This window comes from Tachysurus fulvidraco, chromosome 3 (genome assembly GCF_022655615.1).
Source record: "Tachysurus fulvidraco isolate hzauxx_2018 chromosome 3, HZAU_PFXX_2.0, whole genome shotgun sequence".
Classification (NCBI taxonomy): domain Eukaryota; kingdom Metazoa; phylum Chordata; class Actinopteri; order Siluriformes; family Bagridae; genus Tachysurus; species Tachysurus fulvidraco.
The window spans coordinates 4603187-4624992 of NC_062520.1; the positions used below are offsets into that span (position 1 = coordinate 4603187).

General features: G+C 38.0%; 2 protein-coding genes across 9 annotated transcripts in view; one reads left to right on the forward strand and one right to left on the reverse strand.

The window, feature by feature from the left end:
* The window catches only part of mastl (microtubule associated serine/threonine kinase-like), a 15425-nt gene extending 14738 nt beyond the window's left edge, over positions 1 to 687 (reverse strand). Inside the window, exons 1-2 of one of the 7 annotated variants that reach the window (XM_047810846.1) lie at positions 409 to 687; positions 1 to 372 (exon numbers count right to left, since the gene is read on the reverse strand). The exon at positions 1 to 372 is cut by the window's left edge and continues 10 nt beyond it. In XM_047810846.1, coding sequence (XP_047666802.1) covers positions 1 to 372; positions 409 to 473 — 437 coding nt within the window. In that variant the 5' untranslated portion in view covers positions 474 to 687. The other 6 variants (XM_047810849.1, XM_047810848.1, XM_047810847.1 and 3 more) reach the window with 6 other exon arrangements.
* A 254-nt stretch (positions 688 to 941) lies between these two features.
* pcolce2b (procollagen C-endopeptidase enhancer 2b) lies at positions 942 to 19463 on the forward strand. Of its 2 annotated transcripts, none has more exons than XM_047810852.1 (10): positions 942 to 1257; positions 2495 to 2872; positions 6268 to 6376; positions 7155 to 7410; positions 11530 to 11654; positions 14135 to 14271; positions 14567 to 14730; positions 15552 to 15635; positions 16900 to 17067; positions 17636 to 19463. In XM_047810852.1, the coding sequence occupies exons 1-10, from the start codon at positions 1163 to 1165 to the stop codon at positions 17764 to 17766; spliced, it is 1647 nt and encodes a 548-aa protein (XP_047666808.1). In that variant the 5' UTR covers positions 942 to 1162; the 3' UTR covers positions 17767 to 19463. The 2 variants fall into 2 exon arrangements, with proteins under 2 accessions (XP_047666808.1, XP_027015656.2); XM_027159855.2 differs by lacking the exon at positions 942 to 1257 and adding an exon at positions 2182 to 2312.
* Positions 19464 to 21806: the final 2343 nt, after the last annotated feature.

Genomic DNA, 21806 nt, shown 5'->3' on the forward strand with positions numbered 1-21806 from the left:
TAGAGTTTGGAGTTGTTCTTTTTCCGGGACAGAAAGACTTTCCCGAAGGCGCCGCGGCTGATCGGCTTCAGCACCGTAAAGTCCTCTATGGAGGGCGGCTTCGGGACGTCAATGGTACAACCACCTACTGATGTCTCTACAGATGTCCCTACTGACGTCTCTACAGATGTCCCTACTGACGTCTCTACAGATGTCCCTACTGACGTCTCTACAGATGTCCCTACTGACGTCTCTACAGATGTCCCTACTGACGTCTCTACAGATGTCCCCACTGACGTCTCCATTGATGTCCCTACTGATGTCCTTACAGACATCTCTACTGATGTCCATACTGATGTCCTTACAGACATCTCTACTGATGTCTCCATTGATGTCCCTACAAACATCTCTACTGATGTCTCCATTGATGTCCCTACAGACGTCCCTACAGATGTCTCTACACATTTCCCTACAGACTTCTCTTCAGCCTCCATTTCTCGCGCACTTGTTCTTCCTTACAGATGATCTGTTAAAGTTAACGTACAATACTGTTCCCTTTAGCTCAGACAGGAGCCCTGACGTGATCCCCAACATTAAACTGGAGCCGTGTGTGTAACACCGACACTAACAGGTGTAGCGACACCATCAGCGCCATCACACACACACACCGTCAGCATTGTTTTGAAATTTGAAAAGCGGTCCTGAGGTTTAGGGGTCCTTTCTATAGAGGGCCGTAAATATTAACAAGCGTTTATGTTCATAAACCAAACCGTAGCAATCTGTAACTTATCTAGATTAAATACTTAAATTTCTTTCATATTCTCACTGAACGGGACGTATCGATATTTTTATGAATTTCTTAATCATATTTAAATAATCTTATCTATTTAGACCAGGCACATATCTGGACCACTAAAGTCAGTTTGCGTTATGCAACAGGTCCTCTGGCGGTCGCAGAAACAACGGAACGGAAGCGGAAGTGAATCAATTAGGGTTGCCTTGTCTGTGGTTTTTGAGTCAAAAAAGATGACGGAGCTTACGTAAATGTTCAAATGATTTGCTTTGGAGTTTCTTTCACTAAGTTAAACAGGGTTATATGATTTATAAAGTGTCGTGTTAGAGAGTGGCTGAGTTTAAATAACTGTTTGTATTGGTGACCAATCAGAATGGCGAACCAATCAGAATGGAGAACCGGAATGGAGAACCAATCAGAATGGAGAACTCAACAGCGCGGTGGTTTAACAGTTATGAAACACTAGATGGCGCTAACACTGTTGTGTAAGAAATATATTTACGCTCAAACTACCTACACTACATCATATCTCTCACCTTACTTTATCAGCATCACCATGGCCAAAAGTCAGTTTCGTCACCATGTCCAGTTTCAGTTCATCAGTTTCTCTTCCAGGGAAGAGAAGAGAAGAGAGGGAAAGAGGAGAGAGGAAAAGACCGTAAAAGAGGAAAAGAGAAGAGAGGAAAAGAGAAGGGAAGATAGGAAAAGAGAATAGAGGAAAATATTGGAAAAGAGGAGAGGAAAAATTTGAAAAAAGAAGAGAAGAGAAGAAAAGAGAAGAGAGGACAAGAGGAGAGAGGAAAAGACCGTAAAAGAGGAAAAGAGAAGAGAGGAAAAGAGAAGGGAAGATAGGAAAAGAGAATAGAGGAAAATATTGGAAAAGAGGAGAGGAAAAATTTGAAAAAAAGAAGAGAAGAGAAGAGAGGACAAGAGAAGAGAGGAAAAGAGAAGAGAAGAGTGTTCAACAATCACACATGACTATGACGGACAGAAATCTTTGGCTATACAGTGTATTTTACACAATAACATTTAGTCTGATTATAGATATTAGTGATTATTCAGATGAGGATTCAATCTGGTATAAAAATCGGGTATAAAAACATCATGTTTTAGTGGTGAGACACAGCACACAATAAAGGCCATAAATATATGGACATCATTTTAATGACATCACACCATGTGCTGTTGCTATGGCAACAGTGAAGTTGAGGAATCCTAGGAAGAATATAACGATATAATACAAACAAGCATAATGTTTTTATATTATTATTATTATTATTGTTGTTGTTGTTGTTGTTGATGTTATTATTAATATTGTTGGTATTGTTATTATTGTTGTTGTTGTTATTATTATATTATTAGTAGTATTATTGTTGTTGTTGTTGTTATTATTATTATTATCATGTCAGGAACACAACAACAACGACAATAACAATCATCAGCATCATCACTGTTGTTAACCATTTTGACTCCGGTAGCTTTACATACAAAACATTACCAAAACGATTCATTACTACAGTTCTTTTTTTTTTAAATACAGGTACGTAATATAATTTACTATAATCACGATACTTACAGAGGTTTATGTTAAACACACTTTTGATCTGGAAAACAAAACAAAAACTTATTACACTGAAGTTTGCATGTGGTGTCAGGACACACACTTCACCACCAAGTGTTGTTTTTTATTTTTATTTTCACTCCTCTTCTGTTTGATGGCAGGTTTTTTGGAGAAAGCGGGGGCAGCTGCTCCCTCCTCCAGCTCCACAGACCTGATATTCAGCAGCTCAGCTCATCCCCCTCTCCTCTCTTCTCCTCTCCACTACCTCTCCTTCTCCTCTTTTCTCCTGTCCACACTTCAGGACACTTTCTCCAGCCGGACACACCGACACACACACATCTCTATCTCTCTCACTCACTCACACACACACACACACACACACACACACACACACACACACACACACACACACACACACACACACACACACACCTGGACATGAACACGCAGGCTGATTGGATCATGTTTAGGATCTGCAGCTTTCTGTGCGTCTGCGTTCTGTTGCTCACATCCAGCGCCTGCGCTCAGACAAACCGGCGGTAAGTTACGGGCTTTCTAACACATCTGGATTAATTTATAACACATCTGGCTTTATAATTCCAACTATCCTATCCAGCATGTTCAGTATACGCTTTAATTTACGCCATGTTTCCATCTAGGATATTTGTTCTTAGATTAATATCACCACAGGTAGACTTTAGTATTTTATTATGAAGGAAATTTACACAATCACTGACAACGAGCATTGGGATTTCGTTCCACGTCCCACGTTGATATAGCGATGAAAACGCGCATGCGCAGTTGATTTGGGTCGGCATGGGCGGGGCCACGTTGCTCCAAGATGTTATGATGTTTTGGCTGTACAGCCCATATGTGTGATTATTATGTCTACCTTATTTTATTCTATTCTGTTTATTTATTTTATTATGTATGAATACTGTGTAAGCAAGGGAAACTATTTCACTACATTACATCACATTATGTAATATGTGGGGGGCAAATAAAGATCCTTAAACCTTGAATGCCAGTGGCCTCAGTTTTGGGGTCTTGTGTTCTGCCCTGAGCTCAGGTTAGAGTTAGAGTTTTACATCTTCTATTGTCTTCAATCCATCAAGGTTTTATTCAGGTTCTCTGGTTTCCTCCAACCTTTCTTCGCTGAACAACCCCTTAGCAGTATGTGTGTGTGTGTGTGTGTGTGTGTGTGTGTGTGTGTGTGTGTGTGTGTGTGTGTGTGTGTGTGTGGTGTCCAATAGTAGACAGGATGTCCAGAGTGTATTCTGTTATTCAAAGGTCAGAGTCCTTTTTCCTAATAAATGCATGATACAAAACAATTGAGATTATTGAGTAGATGAAAGTTAAGAGGACAGAACAAGGACAGAACAGCAGGAGCTTTCTGATGACCTCGCAACCTTCTGAGTCGCCAGTCCTTTGCCTGGCGGGAATAAATTTTTTTTCTAGAAATGCCAGAGAAACAACTAATATATCCTCTGAACATCTCTTAAAATCAATCACCACAAATTTATTTTTTTGCACGTTTGTCACACTTTAATGTTTCAAATCATCAAACAAATTTAAAGGTGAGGTCTGAAACGCTTCAGAAAACCGAGTTGGGCCGGCAAACAAAACAAATACAAAACAAACGTGTAGCCAATGAGCAGAAAGGGCCATGTTTTTTCAATATAGGAGAGAGTGTTCAGTGCGCATGTGTCACATTAGCAGAAAGCGATTGAAACATTGACATGGTGGATAAAAACGAAAAGCGAAGAAAGACTTACGATAAGGCAAGAAGTAGGACGTGTTAATATAGGATCAGCTTTCCAGCGCTGGAGAGAACTGAAGGAGCAGGAAGTTGGCCACATATTCACAGGTTGGAGTTTCCCGAGTCAATAACTCCTGAGCTAAACGCTGTTACTACACAAATAACACCTCTTTTCTATCGTAATAATGTAGAGAGGCAGCTACAACCGTGTTTTGTGTAGTAACAGCGTTTAGCTCAGGAGTTATTGACTCAGGAAACTCCGACCTGTGAATATGTGGCCGACTTTACTTAAGACGCCGAGGCGCTTTTTTTCCCTCTCGATAGGTGAGTAACGTTGGTTTTGCTTTGTTACACAGAACTTTGTTTATCTGCAATCGTATTGTTCTTCCCTTCAGCTATGATAAAAACACATTTCTTTCCATTAGTTGCCTGGGTTACGTATGTATGTGTGGGCGGAGCTATTGATACAGGGTTGGGACCCATTTGGGTTAGGGGCGTGTTTGTCTGGAAAAGGTTATAAAGCCATTTCTAAAGCACTGGGACTCCAGCGAACCACAGTGAGAGCCGATATCCACAAATGGCGAAAACATGGAACAGTGGTGAACCTTCCCAGGACGGGCAGGTCGACCAAAATTACCCCAAGAGCAGAGTGACGATTATTCCAAGATGTCTATTTTTCTGCTTCAGGACCTGGAAGACTTGCTGTGATAAATGGAACCATGAATTCTGCTGTCTAGCAAAAAATCCTGAGGACAATGTGCGGCTATCTGCTCGTTACCTAAAGCTGAAGCGAACTTGGGTTCCGCAGCAGGACAATGATCCAAAACACACCAGCAAGTCCACCTCTGAATGTCTGAGGAAAAACACAGTGAAGACTTTGGAGTGGCTGAGTCAAAGTCCTGACCTGAATCCTACTGAGATGTGTGGCATGATCTTAAAAAGGCAGTTCATGCTTGAAAACCCTCAGATGTGGCTGAATTACAACAATTCAGCAAAGATGAGTGGACCAAAAAAAATCCACAGCACTGTAACACACTCAGTGCAAGTTATCACAAACGCTTACTTGCAGTTCTTGCTGCTAAGAGTGGTCCAACCAGTTATTAGGTTTGGGGGCAAATACTTTTTCACACCGGGCCATGTAGGTTTGGATTTTGTTTTCACATAATAATAAAAACTGCATGTTGTGTTTTCATGTGTTATCTTTAACTGATATTTAAATTTGTTTGATCTGTGCAAAGAAATAGAAAATCAGGACAGAGGCAAACACTTTTTCACACCACTCATGCTAACCACCTAGCTGTGGCTTCTTATGACCATATATTTTGGTGTAGTAGTACGACATTAATAACATGACCGGCTATAATGAAGCTGAGAGGGTATCACACTTGATGCCAGCTAGATGATGCTCTCTAAGAAATGTTATACAACTCTGGAAGCATCTTATATTGTGTTTTTGATGAACATTTGTCAAACTGAGTTCAAGGTAATTTCATTAACCAGTGTTGACAGGCTTGACCAAAATGTCCACGACATAAAACTCAAAATCCACAGAGACTTTACAATAACACTAAAAAAGGGAAACAACTTGTCTTATTCCTTTGACTCATTTTCTACCGCTTATCCGAACTACCTCGGGTCACGGGGAGCCTGTGCCTATTTGTATTTAGACAAATAGCAGTACCACTTCTTTAGCTTAGCCACCAAGCTAGCATTATTTTAAAGCTATTTCTAAGCTAGTTTAGACAACAAAATTTAGGTTTGTTGTGAAAAACATGAAACCCAAAAGGTTATTTTTTTAGGTGGGGTTTCTGGTATTTATTCATGACCTAAAACCTTGCGGATTTGAAGACTTTTATTGACGTTTTAATGCTAGTCGTGTAACTGGCTTGGTTAGATTAGCTCGCTGTGTGTATGTTAGCAATCTTAATTAGTATCTTATGTAATATTAGCATTTATATTTGTTTCTGTCACCTATCCAGCTATGTTTTTACCATTGTTTAGATTCTTCTTCCATATTTTTGAATCCTACATCATGGATAATGGTCTCACTTGTTTAGCTAGCTGCAGTATGTTAGCGATTTTAGCCGGTATCTTATGGTATAAAGGTGTATTACATGCATATTACATACATCTAAGATTGGCGGATGTCTTTAGCTTTATTTTATCAATCCACAGACAGTCATTTCCATGTGGTGGCAACATTACGGGAGATTCAGGAGTTATCGGTAGCCAGGGTTATCCAGGAGTATACCCTCCAAACACCAAGTGTGTGTGGAAAATCACAGTAAGTACACACTCGATAATTTATAATGTGTACTCTGACTGCATCTCACTCCTATTTGCATTTTTCCACAAGGCTTATTTCAATTATTTATGAGGAAAAACAATGGGCTATATGATGCAATGGCATTGCAGCGTGTCCCCACAAGACCTCGGTGTGTGTGTGTGTGTGTGTGTGTGTGTGTGTGTGTACTCTGGCCTGGAATTGGCATGTTGTATCTGGCTCTTGGCCAGCATGAAAGCCCTGGAGGACTGCATCAGACTCTGTGTGCATTTTTGAACATGTTGGCACCTCCACCGCATTCAGGAGTGGGATGGAAGCTTCAGTTTTACACACAGATCTTCAACAATTGATCACAATTTACCTTCAAATTCTAGATCATCCATGTTTCTGTTAAATGATTAAATATCTGATCTCTCATCATTGTGTGTGATCGTTTGATTTGATATATTTAATATTTTTTTTAGTTTCTATCTATCTATCTATCTATCTATCTATCTATCTATCTATCTATCTATCTATCTATCTATCTATCTATCTATCTAGAATATAAATGAAAAACAAAATATAATTTAACTGTACAGGTTTTAAAGAGGAAACTATATAGAAAATACAATAATATACAGATGCATTCTGCCTGATATGAATATGGTGATATTAGGACTATGTGCATGTTATGAGTAAAGTGCAAGATGTGTGTAAATTTAGTGCAGTAGTCTGGTTCAGGTTGTTGGTGTTGTAAAAAAAATCCACTTGATGAGACCTGATGTGTCTCTTACAGGTTCCACAAGGTAAAGTGGTGGTCCTGAACTTCCGCTTCCTCGATCTGGAAAGCGACAACCTGTGCCGCTACGACCACGTGGACGTTTACAGCGGGCATGTGAACGGGCAGCGACTTGGACGTTTCTGCGGGACCTTTAGACCGGGAGCCCTCGTCTCCACGGGGAACAAGATGCTCGTTCAGATGGTGTCAGATGCCAACACCGCTGGCAGTGGCTTCCTGGCAGTGTTCTCCGCCGCTAACCCTCATGAACGAGGTGAGACAGAGACAACAGAACAAGGCGAGGTATTTAAGACGATTCTGGCTATTAGTATGGGACATTCCCACCAACAAGACTCCAAAAATATTGGCACCCTTCAAGAAAATGAATAATCAAACAATAAGAGATATTTTGATCTGATACCGAATGAAGAAAGAGTACTGTTCTTTTGTTTGTTTGTTTGTTTTTGTTTTAATCTGCCCTAGGTAATGCACATTTTCTTGTAAAACTCAGGTTTCTCCAAACCATTCTCTATTTTCATTAGTTCCAAATTTGCTAATTTGTTGATCATTCTGATTAAACAAGAACTAGATTTTATTTGCTAGTGTGTTAGCTTATATATTTTTTAAAAATATATCTCCATTATTTCCTTTGTGCATATATGCAGCCTTTTTAAAAGATTTTTAAAAATTGTGCGAGACAACAATATTATTAGCACAATATCATAAAATACTGTTGGGTGCCGATATTTCTCCCAAATGCTTTTAACAGAAAATGCTATTCTTCATCATCATCTTCTTCTTCTTCATTTTTATTATTATTATTATTATTATTATTATTATTATTATTATTATTATTATTATTATTATAAGATTGATGATTTATTAGAGTACAGTCAAGTTCTTGGAAGGGTGCCAATACCTTTGTAGTTTGGTGTGTCTTTTCAGAAATCCATGTTTTCACTCATTAAGTCAATAGGTTTTGAGGCAGAAAGTCTATGTAAATGGTCAAAGGCCATGTTTCAACCTCCAGCTGCTCGAGAAGAGGAATAAGGCGAGGCTTTATAAATAGACTGAAAGGTTTAAAAATAAATGACTCAGTGCATTAAATCTCTAAAAGTTTTTTTAAAAGGCCGGTCAGTGAGAGGTAGCTTTTCTTTAGCTGGATAAACAGGACAGGAGCTTTCTCTGGGGTCTGACTCTCTGCTTTGGACTTCACAGCGTGATGTGGAATTTCTCACCGATATTTTTTCGCCGTGTTTCAGAGGCTGGTCAGACCACCAGAGAGGTTCCCTCTGACTCATTAAGAGCGACAAGATGTCTACTGGCTCTGTGTACGAATGCTGGAATTTTAATGATCTGGTTTTAACCCTGTGTTTGTTTTTCCAGCTGACAGCTGGCGTTATTTTAGGTTGCTGTGTGTGGGGTTTATGGGGACAAAAACATCAAAATATAACATCAGAGTTTGTCGTGTGTGAAAGCTTTTACTAAGTGTTGAATTTATTACTTAATACTTATTACTTACCTGACACTCATAAAATATTCGATCTAAGTATAAACAGAACCTTGGAGAAATAGAATTAATAACTACTTTCATGAAGCTGAGCTTATATAAAAACCATAATCTTTTTGTTCTAGCCAAAATTGTTCTTAGTCACATTTTAATAGCTTATTTGTTTATTTATTTATTTATTTATTCATTCATTCATTCATTCATTCATTTTCTACCGCTTATCCGAACTACCTCGGGCGTCATCGGGCATCGAGGCAGGATACACCCTGGACGGAGTGCCAACCCATCACAGGGCACACACACACTCTCATTCACTCACACACTCACACACTACGGACAATTTTCCAGAGATGCCAATCAACCTACCATGCATGTCTTTGGACCGGGGGGGGGAGGAAACCGGAGTACCCGGAGGAAACCCCCGAGGCACGGGGAGAACATGCAAACTCCACACACACAAGGCGGAGGTGGGAATTGAACCCCAAACCCTGGAGGTGTGAGGCAAACGTGCTAACCACTAAGCCACCGTGCCCCCTCATTTATTTATTTATTTGTTTGTTTGTTTGTTTGTTTGTTCATTTATTTATTTTTGTATCATGTGTTCATATTGAGCTTTGTAAATGTCAAATTTTTTTATTCATATAAATTTTAGAAATAAAGTCTGCTATGCTAAGTGTAAAGTTTCACCAGAAAGCTGCTTTAATTTGACTGGGTCTCAAATAAAAAAATGTAATAAACGAAAAACTATCAATAACAAATAAATTGCAGTATTTCAATATTTATAGAGAGATTTTACTTTGTCAATGTAGTTTAAAAAATCAGTTATATTGCATAGTATATTTTAGTATTTATTTTAAATGGGTCAGATTTTGGTATTTTTAATTTTCAAAGCTTGATGATTGAGAGAAACCTCCTGATTTTTTCTCCACACCTCCAGGGTTGGGGTTCGATTCCAGCAGCTCAGAGGTTTCCAGCTTTTTCCCCCAGTTTAAAGACATGCTTTGTAGGCTGACTGGCATCTCTAAATTGTCCACAGAGTGTGAATGTGTGTGTGTTTGCTTTGTAAATGTGACCAATAGTTTGAATTGATTCTGCATGTCCCACGGTCAGTGTTCAAAAAGGAAAATTTATCTATATTTTCTAATTTTTCTAAGCATTCTAAGAGGTTCAGCATTACATGTAATTTGTGACAACATATTCTCATATTTTTATTAAATATTGAGTGTAAGGTAGCTTTGTATCAGCATCAATACTGAAGACGTATTACTATTTCTTCTGTATTTATCAGTCTGTGAGTCTGATCTAAAATAAATCAGGACTCTGTTGTTCTTTCGGTGTGTTTTAGACGTGTGTTTGATACTGTTGATAATCTTACACTGAATTTTAGTGTTGAAGAGAAATCTGAGCTGCTTTTTAGATGAACAAACACTCGGACCTTCTCAGAGAGCAGAAATGGGTTTGATATCAACATTTACTCTGAAGACACAAACATCTGTGTGGAGAAAATCTGCTTTCGGATCTTTTCTATAAACATATCAGTAGACTAAAAACAGAAATAAACAGAAAAAGAGTCTGCTTCCGTTTACCAGCCTGGTGTTTGTCTTTCTACCCTAACCCTAACCCCTAATCCTAACCCCTAACCCTAACCCTAAGCATTTTATCCTTGTAAGTACTTTCAAATATTTTTTTCAAACACACAAATGTATAACACTGGTTTCGAAATTATTGGCACCCCACTCTTAACATCTCAACAGGAGAGAATGAATAAAAGGTAAGAAGAGAAGTTTTTTTTTTTATTCTGTTTTTCTATGAATATTTCACCTCTAGTATTGGAGAGAAAAACAGAAATAGTGATGAAACTCTGAGAGTCGTGAGTGTCTACTTTCATATGAGCTTCATATGAACACCACTGTGGAGTGAGACATGACAAAGACTTTCAATCATCAACATGGACACAATAAAAACAGGAGAAACTTCCATTTCTTTATTATATTATAGTATATATTTATATAAAATGTTAAACAAAGTGCCCTGCAATGGGTTGGCACTCCGTCCAGGGTGTATCCTGCCTCGATGCCCGATGACGCCTGAGATCGGCACAGGCTCCCCGTGACCCGAGAAGTTCGGATAAGCGGTTAGAAAATGAATGAATGAATGAATGAATGAATGAATGTTGAACAAAAAAGAAAAATGTTATATCTTAATCAATTGTGAATGATAACATCACTTTCTAGTAACTACATCTTAACTAAAACGGATGACAAAAAAATACTCTGTATATATACCGAGGCTCAGACTTCTGGGTCCTCTAACTGTTTTAAATCACCATTAACATATTTTTCTTTATTGGTCCGAAGTTGTTTGGCACTGATGAATTATGAAAGTGTTTTTGAGAATTGTAAAAAAAAAATGGCCAAAAAAAAAAATCTATTATTTGTTGAAAACTGATGCTATAAAATACTGCTACTGTAGTCAGAGTTTTGGATGCTGATGAAGTTTTAGTAAAAGCGCAGACTTTCCGCTCTCTGACAGGAGTTGTGGTCTTGTGAACCGACGTCGCGGCCTATTTTTGGACACATGAGGATCTGTGCAGCGAAGACGCTCTTGCGTCATGTGCGGTTTGGAGCCTTTCAGGCTTTATGAACCTCTTATGTTTAATCACATCTCCTGCAGGCGGTCGGTGTCTCAACGGCCTCCCAGGAGCTCCTACTGTATGCGTACACTTTCATGTTCTACAGTCACTCATTACAGCTTATTATAGGCTGGAAAATCACAGGCTGAGAATTATAAACACCAGCCCTCCTTAATTAGGAGGTCGTGAGCTCGGGTTTTATCCTGCCGTGCTGGTTAAAGTCACAGAATCTGATGTCATTTGATTTTCAGGAGATCAGTATTGCGGAGGGCGTTTGGTGAAACCAGCAGGAACCTTTAAGACCCCGAACTGGCCAGATAAAGACTATCCAGCAGGAGTCACATGCTCGTGGCACATCGTCGCACCAAAAAACCAGGTGATCGCCAGACATATTTGTGATACACACAGTTTGAGCCAATAAAGGTTGAATTAGTGTTAAATTTAAATTGCGGCAGCTGTAGTGTGTAAATAGGAATATTCCGACCTGTAAAAAAAAAGCTATTTATTTCAATATACAGTGATCCCTCGTTTATCGTGGTTGATGGGGACCGGAACCCCTCGCGATAGGTGAAAATCTGCGAAGTAGGATTGGCTCTAAGTTTGACCGTTTCACTGATGGTCATCATCTTCCTCTTCCTCTTGGGCTCACTAGAGGAATCTTTCGCAGGGGCACGGCGCTTATGAGGCATTGTAAGGGCTTAACAAGAAGTTAATTTCATACACAATACGCGAGACACAGTTGACAGCGTGAACGAGAGTGGCGAGATACAACAAGGGAAGAAGCTGAGAGAGGATGCGATGATGCGCAGCCAATCAGCTCAGATCTCGGGCCAGGAACCAATCAGGTGCCTCGTCTGAGTGCCCGTGGGTATGTACAAAGCCTCTGAGAGAGTTTCTCTCTTTGTCTGGCATCCTGGGAAACCGTTTTTATTTTTATTTTTCGATGAATATTTTTGAAAAATCAGCGATGCACCGAGGCCGCGAAACTTGAACCGCGAAACTTGAACCGCGAAGAGGCGAGGGATTACTGTATATTTATTTATTTATATGTGTTTGTTTGTTTATTAATAATTAATTCATTTTATTAATAATTAAATATATATATATTTTTAATATACCCATTTTGAATAAAACACATATTTTGTATTATATTCATTATAAATTCAAATATTTTAATTTAAATATTGGACACATTTAAATATGATATAGTTATGAAATCTTATACGCATGACCAATTACATTATTTCAGTACAGAGTTGTATGCAAAAATTTTGGCACCCCTACCCTGATTGCATATTTTGTCTATAGTTATAGTCTAAGTGTAAGAAAGATTTCTCCTCAGCACTAAGTAAAAAATTTTTATTTTTTTTTTAAATGAATGCACAATTGCTATTTTTTGGATAAACTCAATGCTACTCAGGTCACAGAGTGTCAGTTTGAATAACAATTCTAGAGCAATTCTCAGACTCTTGAAGCTCTTCAAGCTTCTATAAAGCATCTGAAAAGGAAGCTAATTAATGATTTTAATGGCTATAAAAAGATTTCACAGCACAGCTTATAGTTTCCTCTGTCTGAAATGTCTTTAGGAAATGGTGTTACGGGGATCTGTGGAAGTTAAAGCAAGTTCTGGAAGATACTGAGAAGAAATAAAATAAAAAATGTGACACTAAAGGTCCTGCAGGAAGTTTGAGCTGAAACAGGAGTGGTGGTGCACCGTTCTACTGTGCAGCAATGCTCGTATTAAAGATTATCAGAAGAAAACATTAACTGAGATCTGATTACAAATGTAAATATCTGATGTTTGCAATACAGACATTCATAAAGATAGGTAAGCCTGAGGTGATTTAGAAACAAGTGCTGCGGATTCGAGTTCAGTATGTGATAAAAAGGGCACTTGTGGTTGCATGTGACTACAGGAAACATAAGCTAAAGCTTTTTTGGCTTTAACATCATTGTGTATAGACCTTAAACATCCTGTTCATCTCAGAACTGAAAACTGGGAAGGAGAATAAAAAGACTCCTAGTTGGCTACAAAAAGTGTTTGTAAGATGTTACATCTACATCAGGGGATGTTACTAAATATTGATTTAGGGTAGGGTGTCCAAACTTTTGCACATTCTATATATTGTCATGAAATATAGAGTAAGTGTATAGTAATATTTGTAGAAAAATGTAGGAGTTTAAAAGGTGGAAACTTACCAGACTTACCAGAAAAATGTAGGAGTTTAAAAGGTGGAAACTTACCAGACTTCTCCGGCCTTCAAGCATCGATATTACACGCTACAATCTCATTGGCTGCCCACAATCACCAACACGATGGTTATTTTGTTCTGCAAAAATGAAACATTCACAACTTTTATCATGAAAGCTGGGCAGCGATAAAAAAGACCCTACAAAGGTAGATAGAAGTGTAGCTAGTGAGAGTAGCTAGGTATTTATTTATTTCTCCAATGTTGTAAGAGCCTATAAAATGTCAGACATCTGTTTGTTTTATCAGGATTAGTGTTTGTCTAAATTTAGTAACTTTCTCTAAATTAGATATTGCATCGAATTAGCATATTTCAACAGTTCCTGCAGAAGCCTTGAGATTCTTACGGTCGCACCATAGCATACGACAATGCTAATTAATTCTAATGCAGCTATAGGATTTTCAGAGCTACGTTAATGCGATGCTACCTGCTGCGTTGCTCGCCACAGCCTGCTATAAAATACCAGCACATGCATTTAAAAGTGTGTTGCTTGCTACAGGGCAATAACATGTCTTATAGTCCAGACATTAAAGCATGTATACAGCAAGAATTCACTGAATGGTCTTGTCAATCTGGCACTTTCTATGTGTTTCTGTCAAATCTGTAGATTATAGAGGTGAGATTCGACAAGTTCGACGTGGAAAGAGATAACTACTGCCGCTACGACTACGTCGCCATCTTTAATGGAGGGGAAATCAATGATGCTAAAAGGATTGGGAAATACTGTGGAGACAGTCCACCAGCGTAAGAGACACAAATCTAACAAATCTCTAAAAAAAATATAATATCAAATAGTAGAACTAAGAAAATGAAAGAAAACCTTTGCAGAAGAGGTCTATCTTTGGTTGGCTTGGTTTACGCCTGATTTTCAAACGCATGATTGGTCAGGAGTTTGATCGTGTGTGTTCTGAGTGACAATTCTAATTGGCTCTCAGAGAAAGGTTTTTTGTTAGTACATTTGTGTGTGTGTGTGTGTGTGTGTGTGTGTGTGTGTGTGTGTGTGTGTGTGTGTGTGTGTGTGTGTGTGTGTGTGTTCCAGACCCGTGTTATCTGAGGGTAATCAGCTTCTCATCCAGTTCCTCTCAGACCTCAGCTTAACGGCGGATGGCTTTATCGGCCACTACAAATTCAGGAACAAGAAAATCCCAACAACAACCATTGCCCCAACCACAACCACTCAGCCCATCACCACCAGACTCATTCGTAGGTGTATTATAATGCTAGCAACAAACACACAATTGTTTATTTACTATTGATTGTGCAGATTAAAAGTGAATGTGTGTGTGAGAGAGAGAGACCAACACCAAATTGGTTTGATTTGATTACATGCAATGACATTATATGCAAATTGAATTTATTATGATTGATGGGAATTTTGATTCATTTTAGTGAGTCAATTCATTTGGCTTAGCTCTCTATTAGCATATGACACATTCATCTTTCAAATTATAGATTCAGTGATTTGTTTCTTCAGTAAGCAACTTTTACAGACCAGTGAAAGTTCTTCTTTGCCAAACTACAGCTGAGATTGTTTACTGAAATTTTACTCTACCTACTCTGTCAGTTTTTTAGTTAACATTGAAGAATGTGTGTGTGTGTGTGTGTGTGTGTGTGTGTGTGTGTGTGTGTGTGTGTGTGTGTGTGTGTGTGTGTGTGTGTGTGTGTGTGTGTGTGAGAAATGCACCACCAAAATACCAAACTAGACAGATTGAATTTCTTATTAGTCTGATTCATTTTAGTGAGTCAATTCATTTGGCTTTAATAACATATGACACTAATAACTCCAATAACATATGACTCTTTCAGATTTCAAATGACTCACTGACTCATTGATTTGTTTCTTTACAAGGCTCATTTTACTGACTAGTGATTCTTCTTCTTTGCTACACTACAGTTAGGACTGTTTACTGAATTTTACTCTACCTTCCCCAGACCTCACAGAATTTATCTTATATCCCTCACGGTGTTCCTCAAGGCTCGGTATTTATCCTTCTTTTGATATTTTCTCCGCTCTGCTTTTCCAGCTTTGAAGTATTCAGCAGCGCTCTGTCAACAGAAATGTAAGCGAAAAGGAAGTCCAGAGACGCATTACTGCTCCAGCAACTTTGGTAAGAGAGCAGATTTGATTCAAACACACTCAGTGTACACTGAGGTTTAACAAGGAGACCTGGAAAAAAAAATTTAACGAACATAAATAATGTTTCCCAGAATCACTGCCACCTAACAAACGTATGTTTTTATGCATGTGCACTATCTTGGGTCTGGCGGTTTGTTTCAGAGCCTGAAAAGCGTCGTTCAGAGCTATTTTTTTCTTCCGCACAGTAAAGCGTGTGTGAATAACACAGTTCTCTCAGTGCCAGCCGGCTGCAGAGGGCCGAAAGAAAACTGGGTGTAAATGGAGGTGTTGATTCAGCGTGGCCTCCCTCTAAAACGTTTCACTCCGGGAGATGTTTACAAAGCAGGGACGATAAGTTCATTATGATTTCCTGCCGAGTTTGCTTGGATTTGCATACGGACCCGAGGCCCGGACTAATGTGGCGGAAAATTTCACTCAAATCGCGCCAAGTTTGTTACATCACCCTGTTTCACAAAGTGTTACTTACACAAGTACAACAAGTTCAGCTTCCTCGCTGCTTGAACTTTTGAATTATATTTGTAAAAATACCCAACAGTTTTCCTTTTTGCCCCAAATATATCAGGTAGCTGAGGCATTTGCTGCCTTAGTTGAAAAAAAAAATGCTAACAAAAAAGGAAAGCTAAAATGTTAAAATGTTTATCAAAATATTTCAACTTTAAATACATTGACCTGGACTCATTTTTTTAGAAACTGGATACGAACGTAAATCTTTCACACAAGAAACATTCGGATCCTACGTTTCTCTCTCGAGTTTGTACAAATTTATACATTCAGTGTATAAATTCAACCCTCAGCTAATCGGCTCTATATTCTTTAATTGTTAACGAGAACGGTTCCGTAAGTTAAGTTTAGATCACTGAATTATTTCAAGTACACACGTGTTCGATAAACATTTCGTCTTTCTGACTTAAAAGAAAATGATATCGACATCTGTTAATGCATAAATGAAGACTAGTTGTTCAATTAATGCAAAAGTAATGTTACCCTCGTGATGTATACTGTACGATACATGAGGCGCTCGTCATAGGTGTTTGTCTTTCGTTTATTACTATCGTTATTTATAGTGACTTATTTTTATGTGAAACACTGAGATTTTTTTTAACTTGAAAATACGCTACATTAGTGACATTCAGTTGGTTCAATAAACAAACCTACAAATTAATCAATCAATCAAGTTTTCACATTTTATTAATTACACACTTATGCTAATTATTTATTTTTTGCTACTCTCTCAGCCATCACAGGGACGATTATTACAGCGGTGCCACGTGGAGGAAGCATGCACACTACAGTCTCCATCATCAACATCTATAAAGAAGGAAACCTCGCCATCCAGCAGGCTGGAAAATCCATGAGCACTAAAATTGTTATCCTGTGCAAGAAATGTCCTTCTGTCAAAAGAGGTGAGTGTCAGCGGTGCCAAGTGCCTGTGGGGGCACAATTTCACCAATTACCCTGGATTACGCTCCGTAACGCTCCGTCTCTCAGGCAGACACAATGACACAGTTATAAAACCATGCTGTTTATAGAGACTTATTATTCTGAATGTTTAGTGTTTTGAGATTTCATTTATTTTCACAAACAGTGATGATGTGATATTGAATGAATGAATGAATGAATGAATGAATGAATGAATGAATGGTCACAGCCTTTAAAATGGGTTTAAAAATAAAATGTTGCTGATAAAGATAGTGTGCTACAACCAGCAGGTTCCTTATTTGTGTATATGATATGGCTCTGAGTTTGCCTTCAGACTACTGCAGCATCGAGCTGAATATATAAAGCTTGATGACGGCAAAAAAAAGGTAAGCGGCAAAACTCACTGTCATAAACAGTGTGAACCTCATATGCTCATACGGTAGAGTATGAGCATATGGAACAGCTGTAACGCGAGGTACTGACGAACGTCCCTCCTGAATGTCTCTGCCTTAACGCCACTGCATTCAGGCTCTCTCTGTGTGCTGTCACTAGGCTTGAACTACATCTTCATGGGCCAGACGGATGAGGAGGGCCGCGGTCTGATCGCGCCGCACCACTTTGTCATGACCTTCAAGGCTAAGAACCAGCAAGCATTTAACATCCTGAAGAACAAGCGATGCTGAACTCGCTTTTCCCTCTCTCTCCATCTATATCCATATGGTCAAAACCCAAAAAGTGATTTCCTCCATTAGGCTTTTTTTATTTTTTTTTATCAAGACTTATCAATATTCTGTTGCAAGAGATAATGGAGAATTAGACACATTAAAATGTACATTATGAGGAAGGAAATCAGAAATAACGATGAAAGTCCTCCAGCGCCAAGGCTGAAGGCAGAGACTGAATCCCAGCTTCCTCTTTTTCACAGAGAAAACACCCTTAATGTCCACCTGTTAAAGTGTGATTAATAAAAGCTCCATTCACTGGGACTAGAACTTTAAAAACTGTATAAAAAGCTGTAAAGTTTTGACTCTCTATCAGTAGTACCTACCAAGATCAATCTGTCCAAATGTCATTTCTGGTTTATTTATTTCATGTTGGATATAAAATGAAACTTTCTACACTTTTCACCATTCAAGAGTCCTTCAAAGGGCTATTCACACTGCTCTTAACCCCGGGTTCACATCGCACTACACCCAGCTTTTACCTCAGGGGGAGAGGAACATCTACAGTAAATCACACATGTAATGTAGTCATGTAATGTGGTTATAAAGCACATCTTTTCCCCTGAAGTTATGAAACTCTGAAGCTTTTACAGTGTTAACTCCACATGGCGGTGCTGAACATGTACGGTGTGAAACGATGCTCACTTAGAATGTTAGTCTTGTCACTTAGCAACAGAATCTTATTCAGAAACTGAGCAGAGTTCAATAGCTCAATATCAGGTGAAAACCAGGACTTAGAGACACTGAACAAAAACGGCTCAGTAGATACAGTCAGGAGACAAAACACTGAACATCACAGAAGTGTGTGGTGTAGAGAGGGGGAAATACGTCACGCTGAGAAATTAACTGAAGACCGATACGGACGAACGTACGTCTGGTCGACTAGACGACAAAGTTATAAAGAGTAAAAAAGATGATAAAGCTGTAAAAGATAACAGAAGCTGCTCGGGTGCAGAAGCACAGACCTGAATTTTTTTCCTCACCGATGTGAAAGAGTGAGACGAGCCGTTATTTAAAGAGGAGGTCACGCGCTGGATTTATCCGATCGGGATCGTTGATACGTTAATATGCAAATATGAGAAGAAGGTTACAGCAGGGTTTTGGGAATGTACGGTGTGACACAAGGGCAGATTATGAAAAGACAGGATTCAGTGTTAACCCCGGGGTCAGTAGGAGCAGTGTGAAACCTCTAACTACACAAACCCACCATTCACTTTACACTTTTTATGAGCAATCACATAGCGGGAATATTCCATGTGGGAAAATCCGTAGTGTTTGACATACAGAAGAATTTTTTTTTTCTGTACATTATTCTGTACATAGTACATAAGAATAGAACACATGTCATGCGATTATGTTAAAAGTAACTCCACTTGGTATCTCCTCACCCTGCTGATTACTGATTATTTTCCAATAATCCCACATCCTGAAATGTTCAATTAATTAATTAATTGATTGATTGATTCATTCATTCATTCATTCATTTTATCACACAGCTAGATGAACATTGATCAACTTTCCCGCTGTATAAGACAGAAGGTTATTGTGTCGTTACCAAGTGCTGACACTGGAGACTCCTCCTTTATTTCATAAATAATCGTCTCCTTACAGAAAACCTCACTGTTTCATCCAATTATCAGTTTTTCTCTGTAAAATAACAACATGCTTTTTAATACGAGAACAAACGCTAGCGCATAAAATCCACACGAAAGATGAAATCGTTCTTAAGTTATTTAGAAATGATGTCTGCACAATTTTATACCGTTCCAGATACGAAATACTGACCAGAAATGACTTCCGAGATGTTACACATTAGGTGCTCAGTGTACCATCATATACTGTACCAGTGCTATGATGAGGTTTTTGTTTTGTAAAGTTCTGGCAAAAACAAAAAAAAAATTCTTGAGCGTCAAGTCTAAAATATCCACATCCAAGGAATTTATTCATTAGATCCAAGCCAACATTCTTCCTCTGCGGTTTCAGATCCAGATTCTTCACAATAACAACTTCTTCACTACATATGATTATGTATGTTCTAGATTATAGGAGAGGGAAAATGTCTTGTGGAGAAGTGGTGTTAGTGTTGCGTTTTTCAGTCACACAAGTGTTTACTACGTACTTGCGATTTCCTTTCTTCAACACGGACGAATGTAGAAAATCCGAGGTGCATCTCACGTGGTGATTACAGTGCAATAATTCAGTAGCAGCTTTTTGAAACGGTTTCAGTGATTCGAGCCGAGATGTTTTCTTGTTGATTGCGTACTGAAATTTTCATTGTAAACTATTTTCATATGAAACCGATTCCTGTTAGTGAATGTTAATTTATAAATGATCGTTTTGTGACAATATTGAATAAAATGAAATAAAAATCCATGATTTGTTCTTATTTTGTTCTGAACATTTTACCTACTTTAAAAGACGTTAAAATCTGTACGTTTTTTTCGTGAGGTGATTCGTTTTGATTGTCTGCATTGTGGGATTTACCAATAAGATAAAATTCTGCAGCATGAATCTCTATTTTAAAGGAAAACTGTAAAATGTTTTCCTAAATTCCTTCAAAACAAAAAGCATAAAGTTTGAAACTCTATTGAGATAAATTAATGTTTTTTAATCTTTTATTAGAACTGGACTAAGGTAGAAAACATGCTGTTGTAGAAAAATAATCAGTTACAGGTTAAAGTATTGCCACCCGATGTTAGAGTTATTTTTTCCACCTTAAATCTGGTCCACCTTAAAATTGTCCTACAAGAGTACACCACGAGGCATTTTTATTTCTTTAACGGGTCGACTTTATAGGTTTTGTCCTTTTATAGTTAGTTATCTATCTGCAACATCCATGAAAAATTTCACTCGTTCTAGCAGCTATAAGCAATCATTCCTTTACCTTGGCACTTGTATATATGACTAAATATTCAGGATGTTTAAATAAATAAATAAATAAATAAATAAAATAAAATAAAATGAAGTTGTAGCTTTACCTCTGACACTAGAGACTTCCATAAATGTTAAAATCGGCATAGAAGAAGCTTTATAATTATAATAATTCATAATCACACAGGGAAATTATTCATATGTGAAAATCCCTAGTGTTATAGAAGTTAAATACAGATGTTTTTCTTTTTTTGGTACATTTTCTAATAATCCCACATCCTGAAATGTCTAACATCAAAATGAACATTTTTAAATATTAATTCAAGAACAAAAAGTCCACAGAAGTCCAAGTCGTGGCCTACACAGTCATCACAGCAGCTGTAAACGATATTATCTTGTTAACGCTGTGAAAGACAGAATGTTATTCCATAAAATCCATAGAAAAACTTCACCGTATTAACAACTGCACATTTTATTTTACTACACATGTTTCTTTTAGCTAGTAATCATAAGCTTCGGTGAAATAGCTCTTATTGCTAAAACTACAACACCTTGTGACCAATCAGAATGAAGAATTTAACAAGATGATTCTCTAAATCAATAAATGCGAAGCTAAATGATATAAATGAATAGATTTTCTCGGATTGAATCCAGATTCGAGCTGAAGGTTGAAGGATATTAGAAATTATTATAATCCATATAGACAGCTTCATAGTAGGCCAGAAACCGATGAAAAATGTAACACTTAGTAGTCAAGTAATAGTTGAAGACTGTTAGTATACATTTCTGTAAAATCTTCTAAATTCCTAATAATTTAACCATAAACTACTGATTTCTTAAACTTAGTATCTTAAACTCAAAAATGTTTTTTATTTGGACATAAAACAGTCTCCTCAGATCCAGCTTTAGCAGCACTGTCTTTATAAAGGTTTAGAAACAAACTGTTTGGTTGTCATAGCGTCAGATGGAACGGAATCTGCTCTCGTCTGGATTTCTAACATTTCACCTGTGTCTCAAAGCCTGAAGGTGTCATATCACACCATGAGGGACATAAACCTGGAAAGATCTGGAATTTTCTATCTGATCCATGGGAAGTGGTGATTACTAAATATGACGTTTTTCCAAAGAAA

Excerpts from the sequence above, each read along its gene's own strand:
- pcolce2b (XM_047810852.1), top strand. The coding sequence starts at position 1,163 with ATGGAGAACCGGAATGGAGAACCAATCAGAATGGAGAACTCAACAGCG. Across the intron at positions 6,377-7,154 it reads AGTGTGTGTGGAAAATCACA|GTTCCACAAGGTAAAGTGGT; the intron begins GTAAGTACACAC and ends TGTCTCTTACAG. Across the intron at positions 17,068-17,635 it reads ATGTCCTTCTGTCAAAAGAG|GCTTGAACTACATCTTCATG; the intron begins GTGAGTGTCAGC and ends TGCTGTCACTAG.